The sequence below is a fragment of the Spinacia oleracea genome, chromosome 3 (assembly GCF_020520425.1).
Source record: "Spinacia oleracea cultivar Varoflay chromosome 3, BTI_SOV_V1, whole genome shotgun sequence".
NCBI classification, from domain to species: Eukaryota; Viridiplantae; Streptophyta; class Magnoliopsida; order Caryophyllales; family Amaranthaceae; genus Spinacia; species Spinacia oleracea.
In genome coordinates this window covers 1,580,325-1,604,872 of record NC_079489.1, presented here as the reverse complement: position 1 = coordinate 1,604,872, position 24,548 = coordinate 1,580,325, and the positions used below count along the sequence as shown (strand labels likewise).

General features: G+C 41.8%; 2 protein-coding genes across 2 annotated transcripts; one reads left to right on the top strand and one right to left on the bottom strand.

The window, feature by feature from the left end:
• The first annotated feature begins 212 nt into the window (after positions 1–212).
• LOC110782443 (uncharacterized) lies at positions 213–3,714 on the top strand. Its single transcript, XM_021986596.2, has 3 exons — positions 213–736; positions 842–2,055; positions 2,654–3,714. The coding sequence occupies exons 1-3, from the start codon at positions 448–450 to the stop codon at positions 3,413–3,415; spliced, it is 2,265 nt and encodes a 754-aa protein (XP_021842288.1). The 5' UTR covers positions 213–447; the 3' UTR covers positions 3,416–3,714.
• A 12,788-nt stretch (positions 3,715–16,502) lies between these two features.
• On the bottom strand, positions 16,503–17,817 carry LOC130469245 (uncharacterized). The gene is made up of 2 exons (XM_056838298.1): positions 17,385–17,817; positions 16,503–17,303 (listed from the first exon to the last, which is right to left on the bottom strand). The coding sequence occupies exons 1-2, from the start codon at positions 17,772–17,774 to the stop codon at positions 16,503–16,505; spliced, it is 1,191 nt and encodes a 396-aa protein (XP_056694276.1). The 5' UTR covers positions 17,775–17,817.
• Between the last annotated feature and the right edge of the window lie 6,731 nt (positions 17,818–24,548).

Sequence of the window (24,548 nt, the reverse complement as noted above, 5' to 3'; positions counted from 1 at the left end):
CGGACTCAGATATATAATAGTGTTGAGCACGTGTGTCAAGTATCCGACTCGGCTATTGTGAAAGTTTCCACGGCTTTAGTTCAAAATGAAGGGTCAAAGTGCCACATGTCCTGCTCAGTGGATGTATCCGAGTATCGACTACTAAAATGAAAAGTCTGAGTAACACGTATTATAATTATTTGATTAATATCCTATCCTTAAAATTTCAAATTCCCAATGAGAGAGAAAAAGTAAGGTTGGTCTTTTTCCCGGTCTTTGCTGCTGTAAACACAGCTTGGGAGTGAGTGCTTCTCATATAAAAACAACAAACAATTTCAGACACACAAACACACACATTCATATATTCACCACTTTACTTTTTTGTACAAGTACAAGTACTTCTCTAATTCCACCCACAACAAAAAGAAAATAAAATTTGAACAAGAAGCAAAATAGGGAGTAGTAGTTATGGGTAGAAGAGAATGGTACCTAAACTGGGGTACCAAGTCCTCCTCCAAGATAGCAAAGGCAGCCGTAAGCGGCGGCGGCGGAGGTGGTGGTAATGGTCGTAGTAGTAGTCGAGGAGGGGATATTAAACCGACTACGCCACCGGTGGCAACGGTGGCGGCGGCGGCTGCAGTGTCAGCAGGTGGATGCATGAATGCTGTACTTCACCTGTTTGATTTTCAGCATTTTCAGCTTTGCTTACATCCTCAGGATAGCTCTTTTCTTTCAGATGACCCCACCCCTCTAAAAGGTAAAGTTTAGTAACAATCTTAACAGATTCTTTCCTTAAACTACATTTAACATTCATTTTTTTTTTTTTGCTAATCTCTGTTTTAAAAAATTTATGTAAATTCAGGTTTAGAAGCACCAAGAAACAGTTTGGAGTCGATAACAGAAGAAGAAAAGGACGATCATCATTATCAGACGAAGAAGGGTATTATTCAGTTAAAAACGAATCGAAGAGACACAGGGCTAAAACTAGTCCAGGTACCAAGAGGTAATAAAATGGAGGATTTCTCATCAGAAAGTAGTAGTTGTTCACCTGCAAGTGCAAGAACACCAACCCTTGTAGCTAGACTTATGGGGTTAGACATTCTCCCTGAATCCACCACCACCACTCCAAGATCATCTCATTCTCAAACACCACCATATATACGACCTTCTTCTTCAACCCCACCACCACCCACCTCCACCTCCACCACCACCACCACCACCAGAACAAGGAAATCTTGTACTACTACTACTATTACTCATGGTGTTTCGGGCCTACGGTCTTTACCCGAGACACCAAGACTATCACCATCTACGAGGAGGCGGTCTACGTCCACGGATGTGGTTGAACACCATAGACTGTCACTCCAGATCAACAAAGAGAACAGTATTGTGAAAGAGATGGAATTGTCGCGGCCATCATGTTCTGCAATAACTACCAAAAGAAGAGAAGGGAGAAACAATGAAAATAATGAAGAAGTTGCTAAAAGTCCTAGCTATTATGCTAGACAGATCATGAAACAAGTGAGGGAAACTGTTAGTCGGAGAGTCGGACATGACATTACAAATACAGTCTCTTCTTCTGATGGAAGAAGAAGAGACGAACATCTCTTATCATCAACAACACAACAAAAAATGTCAATATCAAAATCCAAAAGATCCAAAAAAGAACAGTTTCATCTTTCATCCTCTTCACCAAAGACTTACAACGACGAGAATAAGTTTACAACAGCTGTTACTGAATTCCCTCCTCCGCCGAGGACGGTGGTGACAGTACAGGAAACCACCACCGTAAGAGGAGGAGGAGGTGATCAGAAGTCTGATACTGGTAATAATAATAATAGTAGTAGTAGTAAAATGAGTAGTAAGAAGCTGCCACCATTGAAGTCATATAACTCGATAAGGAACAAGAAAGAGGAGCAGTTTGTTCATCCTTTGACGACGGCGGCGGCGATGGCGGCGACGAGTAAGAAATGTAAAAAGACGATGTTGTCTAGTGATCTTCTTCATGGGACAGTTCCTTCAGTTGTCCCCCTCAAGAAGGATTCTTACTCTCCTACAAAATTACTTGACAATCAGGTAAACTAACTAATTTTTGCTAAGCCTTTTCTTTTTCTTTTTCTTTTTCTATACAACGGTTGCATTGGATATTTTTTTAATACTTTCTCGGTTTCAAAATAGTTGCATCACTTTGATTTTTCTACGTTTGTTGACGCACGACTTTGAACATCATTGTTTATAATTATGTACGGAGTAAGATTAAAAAATAAAAGAATTATAAAAGGAAAAATCGTTTTTTATCAAAAAATTGTTTTTACCACCTTAAAAAACTAAAATTGGTATTTTACCACCTTAAAATCAATAAATTAAACTTGTTTTTTACAGCCTGGAAATGAAAAAATAGATGAAATTGTTTGAAATGTTCATTAAGAAAAAACCAAATAACATGAAAATAATAATACGAAATACAGAGTATTTATTTTTATTTATTAATATAAAATTATGGTAAAAGTAAGATAATTAAATAGTGTCAAAATCACGACTATTTTGAAACGGAGTTACTCCTAGTATATTTTATGCTCGTATATTTTTTAAAAGTTTGTGTTGGGTTTGAGGTTTTTTCATGGTCAAAAGATAGTAGTCATACTAATCAAAAAAAAGAAATAAAAATTTATAGGGACTGTCGTCAAATGCTCAGCCTTCGAAACCCATCATCAGCAACAACAACAATAATAATATCACCACCACCAATACCACCACGACACGGTTATCCCGTTATCCGAGGCAACGGATAGACGAGAAAAGACAAGAAGAAGCGACACATGCACCACCCACCGTCCACCACCACCGTTGGCGGAGCAGGAAAGATGTACGTTCAGGTACAGGAACGGGAAACGGAACCGGAACCGGAACCTCCGTAATGGAATTCCAGTACATCAGTAGAATACTGAAATGTACTGGAATTGACAGAGATACCCCTGTATCTTTTATGAGATGGTTTTTACCATCTCACCCTTTAGACCCATCAATTTACCACACTTTAGAAGCCACACATTATATTACAACAAGTGACAAGTTTTCCTTCGAACAACAGTCCCACCTTTCGATTAACAGAAAGCTAATATTTCATCTCGTCGATGAAATGTTAGCTAATATGTTAAAACCTTATGTTAAACTCAAATTACACTATTATAAACAAGATCAACAGATGAACGGGTTTCAATTAGTGAAAACTTTGTGCACGAAAATTCGAGGTTTTCCTAGTGCAGACTGTCAGACACTTCAAGATATTGACGCTCTTGTGGAAAAAGATTTGCCAAGAATTGGAGGAGTTAGTAGTAATTTGGTTGCTAATTACCAAGATGAAGGTGAGGATGTTGTATTAGAGATTGAACGTCATATTATGGAGTCATTAATCAAGGAAATTTGCTCCATTTGATGTTAATGAATAATAAATGTAAAGAAAATGTTTGTTTTAATTAGTTAGTAGAGATTAATTTTTCTTGTTTGATTCATGTAAATATTAGTTAAAGGGGAGGTAATTACTAATTAGTGATTTTGTTAGATGTTTTTTTTTTATTATTAACATTATTATGAATTTTATGTAAATAATGGCCTAAAATGTAGTAGTAGTAGTAAGTAAAAAAGGCTCTTTTTATGAAGCCAATACTAATGTATTTTGTTGGTAGCTCTTGTTAGTATATCTTTAACCTTAATAAAAGTTTGAATTAAGCTTAATCTTTCTTCAACAATGGTGTGCCTTAACCTCGGACATATAGGAATGTAATTAATTACATTATTAATCGCGATTATCAGTGTGTATTAGACAGCAAGTTGAGTATGATATTATAGAGTAAGCTATAAGCCTATAAGGGCCTTTTTTGGATGGTTCATGTTCATGTTCATGTCACACCTTCTAGGACAAGTCCTTATTCCTAGAAGGTGATTAAGGTGCTAATGAGTTATTTAATTTCTTGGAAAATGTGAGGAATTAGCAATTAGATGACTAATTTTTATAAATGTCATAATGGAGAGGTTATACTCTAAATGCCAACCACAAACTTAGGATAGGTTTTGATTAAACACGCTCTATGTATATTGATTGTAAAGCTAGTTAAAAGTTGAAAAAAAACATACTTGAATAGTTTGAAAATTGGAATAAGAAACCCAACTACTCCATTAAGTTATTAATGATCATTTTACACATGAAACAACTAATATCTAATTTACCAAATACTTTACACAAACAACTAATTCAATCAGCTAGTCAAACCAAACCAGCTAATACTAATAGGTAGTCAAACCACCTAATAATATATGAATGCTAATACGAAGTAGTGCCTATGCTAATACGGAGTAGTGCCAGGGCTATAATGACTCATGACTATAAGGCCCTGTGCAGGTTTTCTAAATGAGGTTTAAATAAAAACAAAAGGAAACAGAATAAAAAAAATGAACTTGTTAGAAATTGAACCTAGGACCTTGAATAATACATACAATAAGGCCTTAACCACTACTCCAACTTTGTTTTTGTTTACATTAAGGAAACTAATTATATTATATTATATTATGAATATTTGGGGTCCCTATTCCGTCACTCACCTCGCACACCCTTATGACCGGCCCTGCTAATTACCAATATGACCGGCCCTGCTAATTACCAAACACGGCCTATATATTGACTCCCTCTTTCAATATGATTGTAACCGAACAAAGGGGAGTATGGATTTAAACTACGCACCTCATCAGCGTGATACTGTATTGTCCTTGTAACTCATTCAGATTAGAAAAACAATAATGAAAGCAAAGAATGATTCTTCCTAATCTCCATTCAAATAAATGGCATAAGACAAAGAGATGAATGAAATACATTATACACCTGAATGAAAGGGAGAGTAAAAAAGGAAAGGAAAAAAAAAAAAGCACATGGGCCATTCACGTGACAAGCTACTGCAAAATATTTTGTTGGTCATGGTCCCAAGCCCATGCTTGGAACCTTGCCCATATGGAGAGTGATATATTTTGGATATTACACGTGGGATGTTTCGAATTTTCTTTTATTTTCTTTTTTTTTTAATTTTTTTTTTTATAATAATATTATTTAAATTCTTTTTTGAGTTCAAAAGCTTTGGGGACAGTTAAGTAATGTGGCTAACCAACAATAACGGTTGTTATTGGCAAGGGAAAAGACAACAAATGGCAGTAAAAAAATTAAAAAGGATGATTCGTTTACTTTTGGTTTTTTTTGTTATTTTTGCCTTTTTCTATGGCTTCATCCTCAATTTTTTTTGCATGCAGAATTGAAAGAAGTACTTAGTACAATGTAGGGGGTGCTATGGTTAATGTCACATCTTTTTCACAGGGAATCTGTTGAGTACTCGAGTGTGTGTAGTGTGTAGAAAGAATTGTCCCACGTTAAAAGAATAGAAGAAGGCGATTTAGGAGTCGTTTGGTTGATATGAGAATTAGAATTTTCTATGAATAAGTTTTTCTCATGTATAAGCATTTTTATAGGACTGATGATATTGTTCGGTTAAATATGAGAAGTAAATTGCCGTGGTAAGTTCCACTTACCCAGAGGAACTTAGGTAAGCAACTCCACTTTCAACGTTTTTGTCAACCAAACAATCTTACAATCTTCCACTTCTTAGGAAGTCATACTTTCCATGGTTTTTCATATCAACCAAACATCACCTTAATGTATACTAACAAACGTACTATAATCCTCTCATTAGACTCGTGCTTTTCTCCTCTTCCTAACGTGAATGGTTATGGTTAATGTCGAATCTTTCTCCCTCACTTATAGGGAATCTACCGAGTTCTAGAGTATGTAATTGTGTCGAAGAATTATCGAACATTAAAAAAGAATAGAAGGCGACTTATTGTATGCTAATCAACGAACTATAATCCTCTCATTAGACTTATTTTTCTCATCATCCTAACGTGAATGGTTTGGATGGAAGAACGTATGTTTCTGAAGTTGGACCTTACAGTGCACTACTGCGGATAAATAACTCCACTTCCAATATTTTTGTCGACCAAACAATCTTACAATCTTCCACTGATTTTTATATCAACCAAACATGACCTTAATGTATGCTAACAAACGTACTATAATCCTCTCATTAGACTTGTGCTTTTCTCCTCTTTCTAACGTGAATGGTTATGGTTAATGTCAAACCTTTCTCCCCTGCTTATAGGGAATCTACCGAGTTCTAGAGTGTGTAATGTGTCGAAGAATTGTCCCACATTTAAAAAAGAATAGAAGGCGGCTTATTGTATGCTAATCAACGAACTATAATCCTTTCATCAGACTCGTGTTTTTCTCATCATCCTAACGTGAATGGTTTGGATGGAAGAACGTACGTTTCTGAAGTTGGACCCTATAGTACACTAATCCGTGGACTATGGACCGTGGTGTACATAGAGCATGGTGCACCATAAGAACATATTTCTGATGTCAGAGGACCAACTCAACCAAAAACTTAAGCTAATGATTGAAGTCCCACGATTAGTTTTGTACTCTATCACGCTCTCTCACATGAAAGCTCTTTTGTTGAAGTGTGGATGCAACATATGCCTCATCAAACCCAGCGCGAAATATTCCACTTTGAAAGGAGGGGTGGATGAGATTTGAACCCGTAACCTTTGTGTGACGCTGGCTCCGATACCATGTCAAAGGACAACTCAACCATAAAAATATGTTTTATACTCTATCATCTAAATTAGGGTGCGTTCTATTGACTTCAGACAAATATGTTTCAGATCTAACAAGTTAACAAGTTTTAGATGAGTTGCAATCAGGACCTATCAGATCAATAAGTTCCAATCAGATCCTAAAGTTAAATCTCTCAAATTTACTCTCTTGCAATCAGGTCCTATAAGTTCCATTCAGGTTTAATCAGTTCAGATTTCATCCGGCAAATAAAACGCCTCACGTTTCTGAAGTTGGACATTACTCCTATAGTACACCACCACTACTAATGCCAAAGAAGTCAGAATTTTACGGGGGATTTAGGGCATTGGCATTACTACCATTGTCATGCTAAATAGCAAGACATAGTAAATACAATAAAACACAGAGTTATGTAAGGTCATTTCATAGAATTCAATGAGAATTGAGAGCATTGAATTGAAAATTAGAGAGACAAAACTGCAGAGAGATTCTTACATGTATCCCACATTTATTTACCTATTTACTCCATATATTTTATTTATCAGAAAGAACACTCTAATTTTGCAGATGTCAGTATAAAAATAAATAAAAAGGAGGTAAAAATTAAAGGAAAACTTTAGTGTAGATGCTGATGCTCCATTGCTCCCAGAAGAGTATTTTTAGTAAAAGGGAGTTTTTTTGTACTCAGTTTAAATTTTCAGATGTTTAACAGACCCTGTTTTTGTTCTTTGTTTCCTTTAACTTTACTCCGTTTTTTATTTTATAATAAGTTCTCTTTATTTGTGAGTGATTTTGTCCAAAAATAGAGTAGAAATATTCTGGTAAAAAATTCGACTTATCGGCTCTTTAACACCCCCTCTGATATACCAACTGGCTATGTCACTTGGACTCGGGAACTAGTGTCGGACACGGGTACGTGCCGACTCGGCTAACTTGTTAAAATTTTCCATGATTTAAGTCGAAAATTAAGTGTTGGAGAGTCCGTACCCATGTCCGAGTGTCGAGGATCCGACACGGGTACTTGAGGTAAAATGAAGAGTCCGAGTAACATAGCCAAGTAGTGCATCTTAGACCTGGTCATCTCAAGCCCGATGGGATAGGGAAGATTTTACGTCCGTTTTTATGGACCCAGACCGGCTCGATTTTAATTTTTTTATGGGGAGGTTTTGGTCAACTCAAAATTAAAATTTTAGTTATAAATTGACCCAAACCAACTATATGACCCAAAAGTCCGCTATTTTTGGCCTGAAATAGCTGGTATGATCCCGACCCGACATGATGGATTGGATTTTTTTTTGTTACGGCCGTGCTTGAACCCGACCCACATTTTGATCAGGTCTTTGTAGAGGTGATCAAAATTCGAGCCGGGCTTTAACACAAAAGAATCATGTCCAAACCCATAAATTTGGTGAAGGCTTTGCGGGTCGAAACAGGCTTTTTCAAGTTGCGCTTGGGTTTTGGTCTTAAAAAGCATATTTTAGGCTCTTAAACCCGTACTTTTTCGAGTCGGGTCAGACCGGGCTATAATTGAATAGGTCTAGGTCTTTGATATCTCCCAAGACTAAAATGAATAGTTTCTTGAGCTTAATCATCCAGGTAAGATGAGCGATTTCCGTCCATAATGCTCAAAGATACATTAATTCCCAAAATACGTCAATTATAACTTATTTCCCACTCTACAATCCACGTCAGCATTTGAAAGAGAAAAGTAATTTTTTTTTTCGGTTCAATTCTAAACCGCCATTTCAATTGGCGGTTTAAATTTAAACAAAACCGCAAATTGAATTGGCGGTTTATGTCACAAAACATCGTGTTTTAAGATTACTATGGCAGTTTAAGATTACTATGTAGAAGTTTACACTTAAGTGAAGTGTCATCTCAATTGGAGGTTCATGTAAGTGTAAACCGCCATCTCCTGTATTAACCGCTATTTGCGTTGGCGGTTTTACGGTAATTGATTAAAAAAAATTAGACCGGTTTTCTTGCTGACATAGACGGTAGAGTGGGAAATAACTACAAATGTGACGTATTTTGAAAATTTACGGAACTTCAAGCAATATTGAAGGAAATCGCTCAGATAAGAGCACTAATGAAAGGGAAAATAAGGGAAACTAATTTTTTTTTGTCATGATAGTAGAGCAAAGAAAACTGTACTCTCATAAGTCATAACATGTACGACCAAAATCATAAAGATGAGATAAAACTTAAAAGTGACACTATCAGTAGGCAACTATCAGACTCATTTTCTCTCTCCTAAGCTGGAACTGACTCTTCTATGAAAGCCGAAAGTGAAGGTAACTGGGTTACTGACCCATTGACTTGTCAGTAAGAAGTGCCATAACTTAAATTTCATGGAGAAAAAAATTTATGAGGTTATTTTGGGTATTAAATGGCTAATAAGATAGTGGCTTCAACATGTTTCCAGAATGCAGTAATTATTTTAATCTTTTTTAAAAAGGCCCCAGTAAAATAATTCTTAGAGTGGAAAGGAAGAGAAGGGAAAGTATGAAGCAAACAATAGTATTATCATAATTTCATTAATTCTGATTGTAGAATGTTAATTATCAATTTATTTCTGACCTATATAAAAATACGAAGTGTTTGGGCTCCCAATTGATTCTCAATTGGGCCACTAAGTCCAAAGCCCAATGGCTCTAAACAACAATATCAAACCTACCAATGGCTATTCAGCCATCCATTAAGGCCCAAGGCCCAATAACAATAAGTGACCTATGGGCATTTATTATGCAAACACTATAAATAGGCCGTCAAGGCTCACACCTCAAGGTACGTCCAATTTATCGCCTTAAGACTACTCTTCTAGAGAACTTCTCTCTAGAATCCGAGCATCATTCTTACTTAGGCATCGGAGGGGCTTTCCTCGGAAACACCCCCGAGGCCAGTGACTTTGCTCTTGTGCAGGTGAATTCGGACTCCACTCATTCAAACAAGCAAGATCTTCAACACATACAAAAGGGCCTTCATTCGAAGCCCATTGTTTCCATCTTTACAACACCGGAACAATTTGGCGCCGTCTGTGGGGAAGAACACTTCAAAGCCTTTGGAAGACATCAACCACCTCTTTCCGCGAAAATGGTGAATGATGTTGTTAACAATGACGACGATATGATGGTGCGGTCAGATTCAGAATCTGACCAAGAGGGGCACCCTCAATCGATGGCGAGGTCACAGCCAAGCAGAGCTACGACCGCCACAAATGCAGGACCTCCGATTCCAACTAGGGAAGAGCTCACTGCGGCCATGACCATCATGCAAAACTTCCTCTTCAATGAGAAGCAGCAAGGACTGGCAAACGACCGCAGAGAAGAGAGGAGGACCAGGCGAAGGCTGAACGAGCCACCCAGTGCGGAAGTGTCCAGACCCGAACGAGAACTCCTTCCCTTGACAGGAACACACTTGACGTCGAGGTGGACGGAAAGCACGTGGGACACCCAAAAAAGGGCACAACAGCAACCAGATTGGTTTGCGAGACCATCGCCTACTCCAACAGCTCTCCAAAGCGAATCAACTACTCGTAACACTCGGATCCGAAGCTCGGTGCTCAGCAGGTTGAGGCCCTCGGTCCACTCAAGGTTAAGACCTTCGATCCACACGAGACTCGGGGTAGGTGAGTCGAGCAGATCTGGCGAACGACCCGAGGTCAGTAGCCGAGAAAGAAGAAGAGACAGGAGGCATGATCGAACCCCTAGCCCCCATCGTACGCCCGAACGTTCTAATCATAGAACCTCGGCAAACGAAGGCATCAGGGCTAGACTCGGGAAAAGAATCATGACTCCTACGTCATCCCCTTTCTCGGACGAGCTGATTATGGAAGAAATACCGAAGGTAAGACTGCCAGCTCACCTAACCTACAGCGGAATCACAGATCCGAGGGATCATGTCATCTCCTACGAGCAGCAAATGTTCTTGAGTCCCTACTCCGAAGCATGCTGGTGTAAATACTTCCCAACCACGCTAACCGGAGTGGCGGGAGAGTGGTTTAGATCGCTGCCGAAGGGATCGATCAAGAGCTGGAAAAAGCTGAAAAAGAGATTCTGCACACAGTTCGTGAGCAACAATCGCCCCGAGCGAACCACAGCAGAACTGACCTCAATCCAACAAGAAAGAGACGAAAGTCTGAGAGAATTCATGGCCAGATTCATGGAATCAACAAACATACCAAACTTGCAGCCAGACGTGGCCATCTTCGCCTTGAAGCACGCGCTCCAGGAAGGGAAGTTCCGTGACGAACTCTCAATGAAGAACCCCTCCAGAATAGCTGACGTGCTCCAAATGGCTGACGCGTTCATCAGAACCGAGGAGTTCAACAAGGCCGCTGCAAGACTGAAAGGATCGTCGGATCCGAGAGACACAAAGAATACCCAGAGCAAGCCCGAGGGTAGCTCAAGGAAGGGGAAAGAGAAAGTAGGAGCTAGAGAGATGAGCCCGAAGAAAGACGGGAGAAGGGGTGAACTTCAACCCAAGTACACCAACTACACTCCACTAGCTCTGCCCCGAAAGGAGATATTCAGCCTCAACAGAAATGACGAAAAGTGGAAACTACCTGGGAAGCTCAAGTCCAACCCAGCTCGGAGAAACAAGAACAAATGGTGCGAGTTCCATGATGACTTCGGTCACCATACCGAAGAATGCAACTCGCTGAAAGACAACATTGAGTACCTCGTTCGCCGAGGCTACCTGAAACAATACTTGTTAGACCGAAGGGAGGAAAAAGAAAAGGCCGCAAGCGGCAAACAACACGAGCAACCCCAGAAAAGGGTCTACGAAGCAACAGGGCACAAGAAAAATGACATCCTAGTGGTGTTCGGGGGACAGAAGTCTGGCCAGGCCAGCAAAAAACACCTAAGAGCCCTCTCCCATCGGGTCAACTTCAGCGCGGTGGGAGACAACCAGCCACACCCCCCGAACATGACCTTCACTGCTGATGATTGCTTCGGAGTCCAGTACAAGCATGATGATCCTCTGGTCATCTCCATGGACCTCAATAACCACAACGTACATCGAGTATTAGTCGACGGAGGAAGTGCCGTCAATATCATCTTCAGAAACTGCTTCGAGCAGCTGATCCTCGAAGAGCCAGAGGAAGCACTGACGAAAGTCAGTTATCCTCTGATCGGATTCAACGGATCCGCAGCTATCCCTCGAGGAAAGATCACCCTGCCAGTCACAGTGGGCGAAGGCCAGGCAGCAAAAACCCTTCGGGACGAATTTTTGGTGATGGACTGCGACTCCGTATACAACGTAATCATGGGGAGAACCATGATTCACAAGATGCAAGCAGTCCCCTCCACATACCACCAGCTGATGATATACGTCTCGGATGCAGGATTCGCCGAACGAATCAGGGGTGATCAAGAAGTGGCGAGAAGAACCTGCCACACTGCTGTCCGAAAGCCCAAACTAGAGGACGGCCCCGAGGAAGAAAAAGGAGCTAAGGGAGAAGAAAGCGAGGCAAAAAGAAGAAGAGCAAGCACGAGCAGCTTGTCTCCCGCAGAAGTTGATGCTCGCCCCGAAACCCTATCTCCCGAACCAGATCAAGAAATGGAGGATATCTTCCTCGAAGATAATTCAGACAGGAGCGTCCGAATAGGCAAGGGCCTAAGCTCGGGGCTCCGAATCGATTTGATCCGACTACTCAGGGATCACAAAGACATCTTCGCATGGTCAGCAGCAGATATGCCAGGGATAAATCCGAAGCTGATTTGTCACAAGCTGGATGTCAACGCTGAAGCTCGGCCAATCAAGCAAAAAAAGAGAAATTACTCCTCGGAGAAAAACAAAGCCATCGCCGAGGAGGTTAAAAAGTTGCAAGAGGCCGGATTCATCGAACCATGCATGTATCCGAAGTGGCTGGCCAACGTGGTGATGGTCAAGAAAGCGAACGGCTCATGGCGAATGTGCGTAGATTTCACAGATCTGAACCGAGCCTGCCCCAAAGACTGCTATCCCCTGCCAAGGATAGATCAACTGGTTGACTCCACCAGCGGCCATGCACTGCTCAGCTTCATGGATGCCTTTTCAGGCTACCACCAAGTATTCATGCACCCCGATGACAGGGCAAAGACAGCGTTCATCACAATCGCAGGAGTGTTCAACTACAAAATGATGCCTTTCGGCTTAAAAAATGCCGGAGCCACCTACCAGAGGTTAGTTGACCACGTCTTCGCCGACCAGAAAGGGAGGAACGTGGAGGTCTACGTGGATGACTCCATCGTAAAAAGCATCAAGGAGGAAGACCATGTCAAAGACTTGGCAGAGACCTTCGGAAATCTGAGGAAATACAGCATGAAGCTGAACCCAAAAAAATGCGTCTTCGGGGTGAAGTCAGGGAAATTCCTCGGATTCATGGTGAGCGAAAGAGGAATTGATGCGAACCCAGACAAAGTCCAAGCGGCATTGGATTTACCCGAGCCGAAGACCAAGAGAGATGTGCAGAGGCTAACCGGCAGGTTAGCCGCACTAACAAGGTTCATATCAAAAGCCTCGGACAAGGGAGCCCCCTTCTTCAAGGCACTGAAACCAAAGAACCTCCCCGGAGGAGAAGCAGAACCAGTCAAGAAAAAGGGGGTCCCGAGGAAAGTGGATCCCGAACTGATATGGGAACAGGAGCAAAAAGAAGCTTTTCAGCAACTCAGAGCCCACCTAGCTCAACTGCCGACACTGGCCAGACCAAAGGAGGGGGAAACCCTGTACCTATATGTCGCAGTTAGCCCTGGAACCGTCAGCGCAGTGCTTCTTCGGGAAGAAGAAAAGAAGCAACAGCCAATCTACTTCACCAGCCGAACACTTACAGGAGCCGAAACCCGGTACCCACTCATCGAGAAAGTCGCATATGCAGTAGTGGTAGCTGCACGAAAACTGAGGCCATACTTCGACTCCCACCAGATCACAGTGCTAACTGACCAACCGCTCGAAAAAGTACTCGACAAAATAGAGAGGTCAGGAAGATTGGCTGCCTGGGCCTTCGAACTATCAGAGTTCGGCATCAAATATCAGCCGAGGACAGCAATCAAAGCACAAGCATTGGCAGACTTCTTGGCCGAGTGCTCATACCAGGAAATGTTGGATGATACGAAAAGCACTTGGGAGGTCTTCACTGACGGATCTTGCACAGTAAACGGCTCAGGGGCAGGAGTTGTACTAATCCCCCCGACGGGGAAAAGCATAGAGTATGCATTGAAGTTCGGCTTCAAAGCAACCAACAACGAGGCCGAATACGAGGCCGCAATCGCAGGGATAGAGCTTTGTTTATCCCTGGAGGCCGAACATGTTCGCCTCAAAACTGATTCCCAGCTTGTAGCCAACCAGATCCGAGGAGAGTATGAGGCCAAATGGCCCAGCATGACAGCCTATTTAGCAAAGATTAAATCCTTAACGTCAAAGTTAAGATCCTTTGAAGTCATCCTCATTCCCCGAGGACAGAACGCGCAAGCAGACGCACTGTCAAAACTCGCAAGCTCGACACTCATCGACCTAAACAGGTCGGTCCACGTGGAAGTTCACCAGGAGAGAAGCATCGACTTGCTACCCACCACAGTATGCAGCTTACGCACCGAACCGAGCTGGATGGACGCAGTAGTTGCATACAAAGAAAGGGGAGAACTTCCTGAAGATAAGCTGCAAGCGAGAAAACTGAAAAGATTCAACAGATGGTTCATCATCAGCGCCGAAGGAGAGCTCATGAGGAAATCATTCTCTGCTCCGCTGCTAAAATGTGTGGGTCCAACAGACGCTGACTACATCCTAAGGGAAATCCACCTCGGGATATGCGGAAACCACATTGGAGGTAGGACATTAGCACATAAAGCCCTTCGGGCTGGGTACTGGTGGCCCACTATGGTTTCCGAGGCAAAGCAGATGGCAAGGAAATGCGAGAAATGCCAAAAGTTCGCACCAGCCATCCATCAACCAGCTCAAGCCCTACAATCAACACTGTATCCCTTACCATTCGCACAGTGGGGGTTAGACATCATTGGTCCCTTCCCCTCAGCGACGAACCAGAAGAAGTGGTTGATTGTAGGAGTCGACTATTTTAGCAAATGGATCGAAGCCGAAGCTGTCTCCTCCATCACCGAACCTCAGGTCCGCAAGTTCATATGGCAGAACATCATCACAAGGTTCGGCATACCAAGACTGATGGTCTTCGACCACGGGAAACAGTTCGACAACACCCCGTTGCAAAAGTGGTGCAAACAGTTCGGCATACACCTAGCATACTCGGCAGTCTGTCACCCACAAAGCAACGGGCAAGCCGAAGCCGCTAACAAACTCATCCTCAACGCACTCAAGAAAAGAGTCGAGGATGACAAAAACAAATGGTTAGAAGAGCTACCCGGAACGCTATGGTCCCTTCGGACCACTGAAAAAGAAGCTACCGGACAAACACCGTTCCACCTTGTATACGGATCCGAAGCTGTAATTCCTGTGGAAATCGGAACAGAAAGCCTGAGGATCCAGGCATACAACAGGTATGATGGGCTCCAAGGAGAAAGCAACAACCAGCTTCTATCCGAAGCTCTCGATCTACTGGATGAAGCTCGGAACGATGCAAGGACACTCAACGCAGCCTATTTGCAGAGGGTCAACAAGCATTACAACCGAAGAGTCAACGCCAGACCCCTAAAAGTCGGTGATCTAGTACTCAGAAACGCCGCCTCGGTTCAGAAAGGACGGATCCATGGCAAACTCTCAGCCACTTGGGAAGGACCATACATCATCCATTCCGAAAAAAGGCCAGGCACGTATATGCTGAAACAGTTAGATGGAACAATTCTGAAGAACCATTGGAATACCGATGTTCTCAAGAAATATTTTGTATGATCTCTGTCTGTAAACCAAGTAAGTTGTTTAATGAGAAGAGGAAAGCCATTGGCACCATGTGTTTCATTAAACTTATCTCTACATTTATTGTCCCTTTATATATATATGCAGCCTCGGATCTGATCAATCCGAGACCAAAAACAGGTTGACTTTGCCCATTCCTTGATAAAATGCAAGAAATGACCAAATCATACACTTCAGGGAACCGTCCAGAATCCTCGGATTCGCGGTACCCTAATAAAATTTGTTCGCAACAAACAGTCGCTCGAATCAAGTTATAAAACTCCGGCTCAGATCCACGGATCGCCGAAGGCATAACTAAAGAGGCAGACTAGCGATCTCTTGCCCAGGTTTCCGAACCACAAGAGATCGGAAGAACAATCCAAACCTCTGAGCAGATCGACGGATTTGAAGAGTCTGGAAACTAAAGAGTCTCTTAGCAGATCTACGGATTTGAAGAACTCGCAAAACTAAAGAGTCTCTTAGCAGATCTACGGATTTGAAGAACTCGCAAAACTAAAGAGTCTCTTAGCAGATCTACGGATTTGAAGAACTCACAAAGTCAAAGAGTCTCTTAGCAGATCTACGGATTTGAAGAACTCGCAAAACTAAAGAGTCTCTTAGCAGATCTACGGATTTAAAGAGCTCGCAAGATCAAAAGGTTTTTAGCAAGTCTACAGAAAGAGGAGCTCGAGAAATCTACGGATTTAAAGACCTAAAAATTGCGAAAGAACAAGTTGAAAAGAAGCAGCCAAGTAACAAACATTCATTTTTTATTCAATATTTGGGGGAAGTACAAACACATCGAAAACCTCAAAAATTGAAAACAAAATGAAACAAGTTAAAATCGGCAGCCATCAACAGACAATACCGGCCTACCGAAGTACTAAAGAAAGCAAAAAGAAATGAGTACAACGCAGCGCCGAGGCAAAAGGGGGAAAAGCAAGCACATATTCGGAAGTCCTCAACTGGAACCGACCGACTCTGAAGAAGACGACTGCCCGAATCCCTAACTCTTGGGAGTCTCAGAAGCGGCCCCTAGGGGAGCATCCTTCGAAGAACCCCCAGCAGTGGTATCACCTTCGGAAGTTGCCTTCTGGGCCCGAGCCTCTGCAAGAGCAGCTTGGCGTTCAGCTTCAGCTTCATCTCGATCAGCTTGGCATTCCACCAAGTGGTCCTCGGCCTGCATCCATAGAGGAACTTTCTCGTTCCAAGGGAAGTGAGGCATGTGCTTCGCAAACATGCGCCGAGCACCCAGGATGCCGTTCCAGTACTGCTCTCTACACTGATCAGCAGTGTAGAGGTTGACTCGCTCCTGCTCCAGCTTCCGAATATAGTCATCTTTTTCCCGAAGCTTCAGCCGAAGGACAGGCACCTTATCAGCTTGCTGCTGGATCAGCTCCCGATGCTGGACAAAATGGTGGAGCCTTAACTCCGCCTCTTTACGCTCCTTGTCGGCCGCTTCAAATTTAGACTTCATCTCCTGGAAGAGTCTATCTTTTTCCTCAAGTTCGCTAGCGAACTTAGCGGCCATATCCTTCTTCTCCTCAGCAAAGGAAGCGATCTTCTCAGCATCCTCTTCAACTCGGAAGATGAGCTGGCCAACCTCGGTCCCGATCTTCTCAGCAGACTCTCTAGCCTCGCGACTATAGTGAAGGTACAGCTGCTTGAGTTCCGTAAGCTCGGAGAGGAGTTGCCCAGCCTTCTGGTCCAAAATGGGAATATCACGAGCATAAGCCTCACGATATTTCCTCAGTTGTTTCTCCTCAACCGAGCTACACTCGGAAGCGAACGAAGACCAGAAAACAGCCTGGGAACGAGAGAAAGATGAGCAAAATAGGAAAAACATAAAACAAAAACACAACTCAAAGAGAAAAATCTAGCAAATTACCTCGTTCAGATAGTACTGGGCCATCATTGCCGGATTCCTCTCTTCGGCCCCAGGAACCCTCCACTGCGGGTTAGCACGAAGCAGATTCTCCCGAGCAGCCTCGGGGCCCACCAAGGATCCCACGTGAGCCAAAGGGTCCTCTCCCAAAATCGGAGCCCTGGCATATCGAGCCATCGCCTCCCTTACTTCTTCGGGGATCCGTTTTAGCGGAACATCCGAACAGGGATCAGCATGGATCAGCCTATCCAGGGCCGAGGTAGAAGTAGAACCCAAAGTTGAGTGGCGCCTCTTCCTCGTCAAACCTTGCTCGGGCTGCTCCTCCTCTCCAGCAGAGGGAACCTCCTTCTGAACCTCGGGGACCGCAGCTTCGGGGCCCGAGAGATCTATCATCTCCTTGTCTGGACTCTTCTCCCTCTCGAAGGGAAGATCAGCAGACTCCTTCTCCCCAGCTACCTCAGGGACATCCGAACCAGGAACAAAATCGGCTTCAATCGCCTCCATCACCTCGGTGATATCCTGGATTTCGATCCCCAAAGCAGCAGATGGTTTAAGGGGAGAAGGGATGATATCTTCCTCGATCAGCGGCTGATCCACGGCCGGCGGTTCAGCAACCACCACACTCTTTAACTTCTGCCCTGGCAAGGGCATGAAGTGAAGAAGATTCTTAGGAGGAGGCATGACTTCCGAAACTGCTTCCTGCATAGCAAGCATTCAAAGATTAGTTTCCGAAAAGGGGAGAAACGAACTACAAAAACTCCAAGTCAGAACAAATACCTTCTCCGAGGGCTGAGAAGCCTTCGCTTTCTTCGGATGCGTGGAAGGCCTCAAAAGAGTGCTACCCTTCCTTTTGCGTTGATCCTAAAAAGGGGAGACCAAGGGTCAACGAATGTAAAAGAAGAAAATGGAAGAAATAGAGAAAAAAGCGGGAAATACCCGGTTCCTAGATAAAGAGATATCTATCCGAGCCGGAGATGAAACCGAAGGAACGGCACGCGGCACAGCGTCAGTCCCAGGACCCTAAAAAGATGGTCCAGGACCAAGACGTTAGCCGACGGCCAACCGAAAAGAAAAAGATAAACAGAAAATCGAGCCTATAAATGAACACTCACCGGATCCGAAGTCGTCTTCAACTCAGGAAGCACAACCTTCACAGGAACAGCTTCAACAGAAGAGGCGGAATCCCACGGATCAGCTCGAACTTCGGATATCCGAGCAACCCCCAAAGGAGACAACACGTAATCCTTCAGACGAGGATTACGAGGGTTATCTTTTCCGAACTTGTACTCGGGAGCCGGGTCGTGAATAGTCTTCAAATCCAAAGAAATGCCCAACTTCTTAGGATCAATGCAGCTAAAGCCGTACTCTGCAAAAACAAAGCACAAAACATGTCAGCAAAACGAAACAGGAAAGAGGACAAACTCACTGAAAAAACGGTCTCAGCCGAAAGACACCTACCCCTGTCAAAAATCCTGCTGAGACCGGCAACAGCAAGAATGTCCTCCCTCAGAATGTAATTGAGATTCGGGAGCCAGCTAGACGGCAGTCGGTGGTTATCCTCTTGAGCCAAGAACCACTGGAGGAGGTCCACATAGTGGCGATGGTTCCGATCTGGAGCCGCCACACCCCTCATATCAGGATCAGGAGCCACGAACCACTTCGGAGGACGATAAAAGTTGGGATGCTTCGGATCCGTCGGCACACGGACGAGCAACCACTCCGTCTTCCAATTGTGGTCAGAGCTAAGGTAGGGGTACGCCGTGATGTAGTTCGGATCCCCCCTCTTTCGGGACTTCTTGTTGACAATGGTCCACCAACCATACCCATCACCCTTGGAAGCATGGTTGAGAACCAGATCGTGAAGATCCCGAAAAATAGCGACAGAGCAAGGGAAATTGACGAAGTCACACACCCATCTAAATCCGATTATGTGCCTCATAGATTTGGGTGTGAGCTGGGCCAAACTAATGTTGTACGACACCAAAACCTCGGATACGAACGGATCCAAAGGAAAGCGGAGACCATTCTCCAAATGGTGAGTATACACGGAAATGAACCCCCTCGGTGGATGAGTCACCCGAGGACGCTCTTGTTCAGGAAGCTCGCACCAGTACCCCAAGGCATGCTGAATTCCGTATAGCTCCTCGGCCTTCCGATGATAATTCCCTAACTTCGCTTCCACCAACCAGTCACCGCTGACCGATTTCTCCAACGGACCGTCGATCTGCGTGGTCTCATGCAAAATTGAGGCATACTTGCCCTTCGGATCAGCTTCCGACCAATGAACTGGAAACTCGGAGTAACGACGACGAACACCCGAAAAACCAGCTCTCTCACCAGAGGTTGCACGTTCATCTTCGGAAGCATCCCAACCAATCGAACTCTTCTCCAACGGCCTCTCCGAAGGTCGACCCCTCGAAGATTTCGGTAACCTCCCCGAAGGCACGTTCTCTCTCTCACTAGAGGAGCCAACAACGAACTTGTTTTTGCCCCTATTCTTTGCCATGGTCGCGAAATCTCGATCTAGGGTTTAGATTGAGGGGTAGAAGGAAGAACGAAGAAAAAAGGAGAACTCAGAAACAAATTACCTTTTTCCGAAGCGGAATTCGCCGATAAAGCGAACAACACAAGTTCCCGAAGTCTAAAGTTGGCCGAATTTCGTAGATCTGAAGAAGCAAATTGCACTGCGATCGCCGGAATTTAGAGAGAGAATGGGTTTGAAATAAGGAGTAAAAAGTTTAAAAGGAGCAAGGCACCCAGTATTTATAGAAAAGAGAAAGGGCGCATCAACTTCCTCAAACCCACGATCTCCATGACACAGTACAATTCCCAACACTTGTCATCAATGCAAATCATCCCTTTTCAAAAAGAGAGGGAACTTTCGGACTTCTGACAGCTGGAAACCCACCCATTTAATTCTAAATGGACCGGGTCTGGGGGGCATGTTGTTTGGGCTCCCAATTGATTCTCAATTGGGCCACTAAGTCCAAAGCCCAATGGCTCTAAACAACAACATCAAACCTACCAATGGCTATTCAGCCATCCATTAAGGCCCAAGGCCCAATAACAATAAGTGACCTATGGGCATTTATTATGCAAACACTATAAATAGGCCGCCAAGGCTCACACCTCAAGGTACGTCCAATTTATCGCCTTAAGACTACTCTTCTAGAGAACTTCTCTCTAGAATCCGAGCATCATTCTTACTTAGGCATCGGAGGGGCTTTCCTCGGAAACACCCCCGAGGCCAGTGACTTTGCTCTTGTGCAGGTGAATTCGGACTCCACTCATTCAAACAAGCAAGATCTTCAACACATACAAAAGGGCCTTCATTCGAAGCCCATTGTTTCCATCTTTACAACACCGGAACACGAAGTATGGAGTATCATTTTACACTAGTTACTTCGTACTTATAGTATCAAGTTATTTCTACCCAAAATGAAAACACAAATTTTTATTTATATGGGGTATACGATAAATATTGTACACCGAAGTTAAACTTAACGTAAAATGATTAAAAGTTACCATTATATATGTAAAAGTTATCTATATTTTAGTGATAAAAGTTTTCATTTTAATAAAAAATATTTCTTCAAAATCACTAATTATGTATAAAATTAATCATTTAACCCTTTAAAATGTTTATCTATCAACTTTTTATTTAATAATATAAAAGTTAAAGAAAATTGAGTAAAAATTAGAAAAAATGGGTAAAAGTTATGTTGATGTACAATAAATTTATTGTACAACTTGTGCATGCAAGATCTTTTGATATAAAAATACGAAGTATCAGTTTACACTAATTACTCCGCACTTCATACCACGTACTTATTAGGATTTTTTGGAGTACTATGCTTAACCTCAATTGTATGCATCAGATATATAGTACAAGTATAAATTTTCCAAAATGATAATCGTACTTGTTTCAGAATTTGATACATGTAAATTAAATTTTTAGTACGATAATATATTTTCGAATACGGAGAACTCAATATAAAATTCAGGCTCTTTTGTCAATAAATAATACTCCTTCGGTCTCGGAATACTCGCAACGGTTTGACTAGGCACGCTTGTCAATGCAACTTTGACCACCAATATCTTTAACTACGTATTATAAAAACTTATAAAAATATTAATATTTTGAAAATATATATTAAGATGAAGCCAAAAATATATTATATGCTAACATTTATTTTAATATACTATAAATAAAATAGGGTCAAAATAAATTATGTGAATAGTGCAAAAAGTCAAACAGTTGCGAGTATCCCGGGACGGGAGTACGAAGTAATAAGTTCAGGCAGTATGATAAAATCAATTCTCTGTTTACAAACTTACAGTGACTTATAGAAAATAATATACAGTTTTTTACTGTAATAATAAATATTTATAGAAAAATTAATCTTTGAAAACATTGAGATCAAATATTGGGATTGCCATGCAATTAATGCGAGTTAGCATTAACTGCTCGACAAGTTGGATAATGCAGTTCATGATCGATCTCAAATTCAAAGAAGTATATTGAAATCATACAAGAACAGTAGTTTACTACAGTTTTCTGTTGGAAGTCAAATTAATTGTTTATAATAGTCTTACTCTGAGAAAAACTAATATTTTGTTTATGACATCTAAAGCTATTACCCTTTCCCATGTTTATGTTAAGAAAACAAACTAATAACTATAATCTATAATGGAAGTGTTTGGTTAAGAAAAGTTTAGGGTGAAAAGAGAAGTATATCGGGCCCATTCTTCTAAATTTCTAAGGCGGGTGTTTAGTTGTTAGAGGATTGATAAAACAGATGTTTTAGACAAAAGGCTAATTTCGAAAAAACTAGTTATAACTTATAAGAGGGTCTTGGAAGGGTGATTTGTGATTGTAATGGCTATATGTGCCAAAGGTGGTCAAATTTACTAGAGTATATGGAGTACAAAGTATTACTATATTTAACAAAGATTCTAAAACTCCCCTAGAAAAAAATTATTTCAATATCCTTGAAGCTTACCAAATAAAATACTATTTTTTTTTTTTTTTTTTTGCGTATACTACCCGGTTCACCCTTAGGCCTAATCCGGATTCGGGGAGAGTTCTGGGTGGATAGGTTTCAGTCCCCTTTCAATTGTTGTTACGGAGGATCGAAACACGGGATACTCCATTCCTCCCTACCAAGTTCAGCCTCAATCACCACTGAACCAACATGCAATTGGTAATAAAACACTAGCAATCAACTACCAATCTTCATGATACAGCTCATACAAGCCGTTAGTCAACCAAAAACAACCAATAAACAACAGTTAATGTAAACATAAAGATGGCTGTGATCGGCCCGGCCCGACACGAAAAAAAAGCAAGAAATCATGGGTCGGGCCAATGTCACATTTTTTTGGAAAAAAAGCACGACAAAACACGCTAAATTTAATAAAATTAGGCTTAGGCACGACGGTCTGACCTAGCCCGGCACGACATCCCATAGACATGTGCCCTATTTTGAACTTTTCAACACAACCCAGCCCGATGCATAATGGGGCTGGAGTGGGCCCGACCCGATTAGGCCCACAACCATCTTTATGTAAACACCTAATAACAAACCCAGTGTCACCTAATTCTCTAATCAGCCCACGAACCGTGAACCGAAAAGGCGAATTATGACCATGAAAGTTGTACAACATAAATAGCAAACTGCGATCCCCTATTCAGTCTCCAACTAGGTAATCAGGTAACAGTGAGCAAACCTCTAATTAGCAAAGTATTATTTCATATATTCACCAAAGCTTTTTTTTTATTAAAAAAAAAAAAAAGGTACTCCATTTGATCGAATAATGGTGTAATCCTTTGATGCTATCTACTCTTCTCTAATCTTCAGTATGGATGAGATTGAAAATCAAAATACAGAGTACTCCTTATTTCAGAAAAGGGAGTCAATCTTTGGAGCCTAAAAAAGGGGGGAACTTCAGGTACGTAACTGTCAGCAATAAAATGATTGGAATTGTGGCATGCATAATAACAAGGGGAACAACTATCACTCTCAATATGTGAAACACAGTAAATTACAGCATCATCATCATCATTATTATTATTATTATTATTATTTTGAAATTGGTACAAAACTACAAATCCTGCTGTCTGCATTCATTCATTCAGCAGCAGGAAAATGCAGAGAAATTTACCAGCAACAAAAAATACTTATGATGATCCAAAAATAAATAAAAATGAAAGGTTTATTTTCTGAAAATTTTCTACTTTTGCCATCTTTCACAGTCAAATGCAGAGAAATTACCAGCAAAAAAAACTTATGATGATCCAAAAAAATAAATGAAAGGTTTATTTTCTGAAAAATTTCTACTTTTGCCATCTTTCACAGTTCATAGAGCCCTTTCATCATTTCGTCTCATCAGTAAGTCACCCCCACACAGTTTGTCCAGGATCATTTAAAGAATAAAGACTCTGTTTTTAGACTGTTCATTGCCACTCCGTACAAGTTATTCATTCAAGAAAAGGGAAATGCTTCCAAATCCTCAATGTGCAGGAAAATATCCTAATATAAATTCCATTTAAATTGATTGATGGAAAGATTAGTCTAATACTCTAATCTAATGGAAGTGCGGAACTAGGTTAGCAACTTCCCCTATTTTGTAGGTATTGGAATAGGAAATGTAGCTCGTTTTTGTCAACGAAACAACCACTTAATTAGCAACCTCTTGCTTAAGCCTAGTAGACTTACCAATTACCACACCTCTTTTGTATCTTAAATTAAAACGACCCGAAAGTGGGTCTTGAAACACAGTCTTTGAACTATGAATCCCGAAAACAGCCTACTGAAAACAAGTAAAACGGGTATTTGATCTGAAAGATCGACCCAAAATTAACCCGGCCTGTAGTTACCTACTTAAACCACTTCATTTAAATTAAAACAACCCAAAAGTGGGTCTTGAACAAGGTCTTTGAACTAAGAATCCCAAAAAGCCGACTGAATACAATTAAAACGGGTATTTGATCTGAACCGACCCAAAAGTGGGTCTTGAACAGTCTTTCCACAAACCAAAGCAGACCGGATACAATTAAAACGGGTATATGATCAGAAAAATCGACCCAAAAGTGGGTCTTGAACACAGTCTTTCAACTAAGAATCCAAAAAGCCGACTGAATACAATTAAAACGGGTATTTGATC